Here is a 6925-nt window from a genome sequence, read left to right on the forward strand (position 1 = left end):
TTTTTAGTGGTTTTATTTTGCAGATTTTCTACTTAGGATTTCCCAAACAAGCAAAATGTTTGTTTGTTTTTTTTTCTAATACAGAAGAAAAGTCTTGGTTATTTCTAAAGCCTATTCCAGATAAACAATTCTGTAATTCTGGGACTATCCAGTGTCTCCCTATGTCAGTGAGATTTTCTTATACAGGTCACAGAGAATGCATGGAGATTCTGCTGGCAAATAATGTTAACATCGACCAAGAGGTGCCTCACCTGGGAACACCCCTATATGTGGCATGTACCTTCCAGAGAATTGATTGTGTGAAGAAACTTCTAGAACTAGGTATCTATCAGAAATTTTATATGATAACAGCGTGCTAGACTTATTGGATTTTTATGGTTCCAAAGATGACATTCTTATCAGACTAGAAAAAATTCTGATTGCATTGGATATTTGAGTGCTAAATGCAGAGTTTCTCTAGAGAACTGTTTACCTGTTTCTTAATTCTGCTTCCTTTGATGTTGGCTTCATGTATTTAGCATTATTCTCCCTGGTGGTGCCAAGAGGGCTATCAGCAACACTTGGGCTTATAACAAGAAGTAACGTTGACTTTCTTTGAGTCACACGCCCATCTCTGAACCAATCATGGTGACGAAGGGAATACAAGATATGGATGGGCTTAGGGCTGGGTTTCAGTTTACTCTACAGTTACTAGGCTTCACTAGGGGCACAAGAACTGAGAATTGCAAGAAGATGGTTCCCTAGAGAGCAACTAGATATAGCTACCGGGAATGTCTGGGCATTTGCTGCAGACGATTTTACACTCCTGTTAAATTATTCATTAAAAAATTTTTAATGGCATACTCCAAAACTACTATTCTGGGGAAAAGTAAAATGCCTTGAAACTATCATTTGGTTAATGATTTAACGTATTTAGCTGTGGATATAAATGTGGAAGTTGTAGTAAGAACCTTTAGTTGAAAAATGTATGTCCAAGATGTTTTCGTTGTTTTATACCTATCATTTACCATTTTCTACATTGATTTCAGAAATCTCTTTTTGAGCCCTAAATAATATAAATACTAAATACATTTCACTTTATATTTTGCCCTCAAAGAAAATGACCATGTTACTGGAACTTCAAATGATTTGTTTGTTATATATTTGGTGTGGGAAAGTAAACAAATATTTAAAAGGACTGAAAGCAGCTGTCTTCACTTTTCTCACCAAACTGTCTTAGAATAGCTGTCATAGGCATTGCTGAGATTCTGGGAGTATTCTCGAAGACTGGTCAAATACACCAGGGCATTTAAGATGTTTTATGTACAAGAACTCATTGGGTCTTACATTCACACTCAGTATTGGGTTATGTCCATCTGCTTTATTAAGGAGCCAGTGTTGATCATGGCCAGTGGCTAGACACCCCTTTGCATGCTGCAACAAAACAGTCCAATGTGGAGGTCATCCACCTGCTCACTGAGTATGGGGCTAACCTAACTCTCAGAAATGCTCAGGGAAAAAGCGCACTTGATCTTGCTGCTCCCAAAAGCAACGTGGAGAAGGCACTCCTGCTCCATGAAGGTAAGAAAGGCGGAGTATCTGCTTCTCTCCCCTAAACCCACTGCCATCTCATCCCTAGACTATTTTCCTTTTCTTTTTTCTCTTTTTACTTGAGGGTGTATTGAGGGAAGGGGAAAGCCCTGAATAGATTTCAATGTCTTCTAGGATATTTTTAACACAGTGTTTATTGTTACATCTACATACAACCAACTTGTTGCTTTTATTTTCCAACTACAAGAAAATAAGCAGATAACCTTGATTTCACCCAAGAAATCGTTGAACAGCCTTGTTGATCCTAGAAAAAGCACACAATTGAACAAACCAAACCTCTGCTTTGGAATGCTGAGAGGCAATTGATGGGCAAACTTGAAATACAGTCACACTGTGGAAGGGCCATCAACAATGCCTTGTGGTCACCTAAGATTGGGTCACCTAGTGGCATCATAGCCAGCTTAGCTTGTAAAAGTACATTCTATGGTGTTCATACAGTGCTGAGATTGCCTACTGATGCTTTTACTAGAATTAACCTCATGGTTAAGTGACGCATGATTTTGGGTTAGGACAGTAGGGGTGACAGAGGATGTATTGCCAAAAGCTGACTAAATGGTGAAGTGGTTCACTTCTACAGATCAGGGGAATAGGTGCGTTTGCGTTCCACATTCCCCCACTCTGACTTCTACCATTGGTATTAAGAGCAATGATAGATGCTGGGGATGAAAAGTACGTGGAATATCATCTCCAGTGGAATATCTTACTCATATCTCCAGCTCCAAAGAGAACCATCTGGATGTCTGTATAGTGAAAGAGCATTTTCTGAGCTTTCACTGATCATTTGTGCACTGGGGAGAAAATTAAAGGTAATTATAATGATTCAGTTTTACAAGGGTCAGCATGGAGATAACTTTAAAACAGATTAATCGCAATGAATTCTTCAAACTTAAAAATCACTGAGAACCTTATAGAAAGTCATGGTATTCTGGCTACAGATGAGAAAATTGAAGTACGGAGGGACTGGCTTCCAAAGGATCCACAGCTCCTCAGAAGTAGCGAAAAGATGCCAAGCAAGCTGCCTGACCCCAGAACAAGCATTCTTTTTAAAATTTTAAAAAAAGTTTTTACTTTTTTTTTTTGTCTTTTTGAGACACAGTCTCCCTGTAGCCCCAGCTGGACTGAAACATACTTTATAGCTTTTGTAGACCAGACTGGCCTCGATCTCAGAGAGCCTCCTGCCCTGCCTCCCAAGGGCTGGGATTAAAGTGTGCACCACTACGCCAGGGTTAGAACAAGTATTCTTAATGCTCCAAGACCCAAATCCTGAATCTTTTCAGTAGGAAAAGGGTGGGATCTCATGTCACTCACTAGTTCTATTTTACGAAACTACTCCCGTGTTCTACATCCCAAATGGAATGCTTAATTTATTGTTTTGGGAATACTTTCTCTGTATTAGTGCTTTAGAGCTCATGCTATATGTACATCACTTGGGAACCTCATTAAAATTTAAAATATAGATTTTGATCGAGGTGATCTGATTGGGGCTGTAAGCTCTGCATATCTACCAGAGTTCCAAGAGATGCTGCTGCTACTATTGCTGTTCTCCAAGGATCACACTTGAAGCAACACTGTCCCAGATCATTCCCAATGTCTAGGTTGTTAATGAGTGCTCCTTTATTTCAATTTCCCCTGAAAGGATTATGATCTTCCTTACCAGAGGCCCATTTGAGACCCTGTCTCAAAAAGACCACAAAAAAAGAAAAAAGAATATTTGCAACTGTTAGCTAAGAATATATATGATAAGAGTTTGCACATTTTCTGTTTATTACATCAAGAATTTTTTCAGGTCTAGGGTTTATATTCTTATACGCAAGTTCCTCCATCCTCTATCTTCTTAAATACAAGCATTAGTTCTACAAACGTAAGTATCAGCTACATCAGAGTTCACTTCAGTGTCTCTGAATGCATTACCATTTTATAAAGCAGATCAACTACTTTGTTTTTAATTCTAATTCTGGCACCAGATGCAAAAGGCACCTGGTAGGGACCCTTTCTATTCTCAATCCCCAAGATTTTAACTAAGGGTGATTGTGAATTGCTATCACAAGGATGGTCCATGTCAATGTCAATCCTAAGTATCACCTGGCCAATTTCATATGCAATCTTCTCTTTTTCATAATGTTCACTATTATGTTACAGCATGACATGGGTGCACTTACCTACATGCAGGCAAATGTCATGCAATGCCCAAGAAGAGGCTGTTGGATCCCCTGGGACTGGAGTTATGGACAGTTGTTAGCTGCCATACGGGTGCTGGGATTTGAACCCGGGTCTTCTGCAAGAACAACCAGTGTTTTTGATTGCTGAGCCATCTCTCCAGCCCCAGTAGGCTTTTCTTACAATGAAAGTTTGTATAGGCCAGTAAGTAATTAGCTCTCTTTGGGGAAGTCTTCACTGTTGGTCACATAAGGAATAATAGGATAATATAAATGCCCCCTTTTGATTTATTTATTTTTATTTTATGTGTACAAGTGTTACATCTGCATGTGTGTAAGTGCACTCGTGTCATGCAATGCCCGCAGATGACAGAAGAAAGCATTGGATCCCCTGGAACTGGAATTATGGATGGTTGTTAGCCATTATGTTGGTGCTAGAATTCGAATCCAGGTCTTCTGCAAGAACAGCCAGTGTTCTTACCTGCTGAGCCATCTCTCCAGGCCATAAACACCCCTTTATAAGTAGTAGTCCAGCAAAAGCTCATTCATCCCATTCAACAATATTTTGAACTCTTCTCAACTTATTTTCCTGAAGGATTCAAAACTTCTCAAAGTCATGGACACAATGACTCCATGAGATTCCATGAGACTGAAGTTCAGGGAATAATGGGATCTAAGTGATCTATTGAGGTGGAATCCTTGTGAGAACAGAGGGCTCCTCCAGAGATGAGGTTAGAACTTAGCCTGGACTACCACATCTGTCATACAGCTAATACTGGGAGGCTGAGAAGGACTTGAAGGGCTATTTAGCCCATGATCTATCTCCTAGCACAGCCTCTGTGAGCATATAGGTCCACCCTTCCTTGCTGACACCCTCTCTGCAGTTGTCCCACCGTCCTGAAGTTCTACAGCCTCAGTTCTTTCATTTGTATTTTAACGTCCCACAGCAAATCACTTCGAGCACCATAGGCAATAGCAAATAAGATGCACTCCTTATAGATCCACACTTCATTCCTAACATGCTGGTGGATAGCTTCATTGTTCCATGTTGATAATACAATCACTACAGAGGGATCAACTTAAAGTGCTTTCCCTCCAAAAGAGCAACTCAGAATCCCCTGCCCGTATTTAGCATTTACAACCTCATTTGGTAATTCCTATACACATTCAACTAAGCTTCCAGTTTTCAGATCTTGTCTGTACCCTACCATAAGGCTCATATAACGTTTTTATTTTCTCTCTTAGGTCCACCTGCTCTTTCCCAGCTCTGTCGCCTGTTTGTCCGGAAGTGCTTGGGCCGAGCATGTCATCAAACCATCTGCCAGCTAGGCCTGCCGGAACCACTGGAAAGATTCCTCTTATACCAGTAGTCCCAAATGTCCATGGGCAGATACATAGACATATATAGGTTGCTGCCAGCTTTCCACACTCAGTGGTTTGACCCATTATCCTAAAAAGCTCTCAGCCAATTACAATACATCTTCCCAAAATCCAAACACTTGGGGTGAGCAAACTCCTGGTTAGTTTAACACTCTCATTTACCAAGAGGCAACCAGAACCTTTTAGCTTTTAACTCTTGATAATCAACTTTAAGAATACCGTGAAGTAGAATGGAAATTATAGCAATTTTCTGATTATTTAGGATCCCCTAGTACCTAGTGGTGGTGGGATCAACATTCTGAATAGGCACAAGTAGGTAAGATTTAAATAAATGTCAAGAACCCCCAAGAAATTCTCTTGATTTAGTTCCTCCTTCTACCATAGTTCTTTTTTGTTTGTTTTCTCCCTTGAATAAATATCTGCTGTGATTTTGTTTCTTCTGAGTTTTTTCAATGTATGAAAAATGAATTGCTTTGGAAATATCACATGTAATTGGGGCTTCAGTGAACTGAGGTCTTGGTGATTAAAAGAGATTTTTGAAGATTAGCTTGCCCAAAAGTTGAAATCTATTGCTCATTAATTTGACTATTAAATGCTTTTTTTTTTAAAAAAAAAAGTAAACAGTTCTAGAATTTAGCAGCATTGTTTGTCCCCAGCAACCTGAATTCAGAGGAACTGTCTGGTACATGTCATAACCCAACAGTGGTTTATTTTCAAAGTCAAGAACCTTGGGATTCTTGAAATAATTACATGTTGATATCAGCTGCCAAGGTGCTGCGCCAGCATTTTCTGGTGTGGGTTGGGGTCCAAAATAAGATTTATGGATGTGAAGAAGCTTCTTGTTTTCTCCCCCCCCTTCCTCCTCCTCCTCCTTCTCTCCCTCCTGCTCCTCCTCCTGCTCCTATTCCTGTGACAGTTTGGTGACTATACTATTAGCTTCTAAAATGAAAATTCTCTTTTAGAAGTTCCCAAGATTCATTCCAAGGATATATTTTTTTCAGTTTTTCTAGGCCTCTGCTTCTTAACTGAGGACAATATTCCCCGCCCTCAACCTTGGGTACATTTGGCAATTACCAGTGACAGTTTTTGCTGTACCAAGAGAGGGGAGTGTGCTACTGATAGCTAGTGGGGTGCATGTTACATCTATCTACTAAGCTTCAGAATTTAAATGATCTGTAAGTATAAAGTACATATTACATTTTAAGTTTCATTTCCAAAAAGAATATGAAATTTATTACTAACTTTTGATGTTTGTCACACATTGAAGTGATAATTTCATTTGCTTCTTTTTGCTTTTTTAATGTGACTACAATGAACTTTTAAATTACATATGTGGCTTATATAATATTTTTGTTAACACCATTCTAAATAGACTTCTGATTTTACAATTTTATGATACCTAATCATCTTTTTTTTAGAAGTTACTTTGGTTTTTTATTTATTTTTTTTTCACTAAAATATTTTTTTTTTTCATTTGCTGCTTTTTTAATGTGACTACAATGAACTTTTAAATTACATATGTGGCTTATATAATATTTTTGTTAACACCATTCTAAATAGACTTCTGATTTTACAATTTTATGATACCTAATCATCTTTCATCTTTTAGTTACTTTGGTTTTTTATTTATTTTTTTTTCACTAAAATATTTTTTTTTTAATTAGAAGAAATGTTTCATTACAACAGCCTTAACCTATTCAATAACATTTTTCTGAGCTAGGGTACATCTCTTTCAAAATTGGCTGTACATTTTTAGGTTTACAGATGAATTATTACGCTTATATAATCTTTAACTCATT

The 6925-nt window shown here is 38.2% G+C and overlaps 1 protein-coding gene across 1 annotated transcript in view; it reads left to right on the top strand.

The window, feature by feature from the left end:
- Positions 1 to 5562, top strand: part of Asb11 (ankyrin repeat and SOCS box containing 11) — a 31825-nt gene extending 26263 nt beyond the window's left edge. Inside the window, exons 5-7 of the mRNA XM_008840883.2 lie at positions 187 to 321; positions 1369 to 1560; positions 4992 to 5562. Of these exons, the coding sequence (XP_008839105.1) occupies positions 187 to 321; positions 1369 to 1560; positions 4992 to 5116 (452 nt within the window). The 3' untranslated portion in view covers positions 5117 to 5562. The remainder of the gene's footprint in view (positions 1 to 186; positions 322 to 1368; positions 1561 to 4991) is intronic.
- The last annotated feature ends 1363 nt before the right edge of the window (positions 5563 to 6925 follow it).

The sequence above is a fragment of the Nannospalax galili genome, unplaced genomic scaffold (genome assembly GCF_000622305.1).
Source record: "Nannospalax galili isolate Female #2095 unplaced genomic scaffold, S.galili_v1.0 scaffold521, whole genome shotgun sequence".
NCBI lineage: Eukaryota > Metazoa > Chordata > Mammalia > Rodentia > Spalacidae > Nannospalax > Nannospalax galili.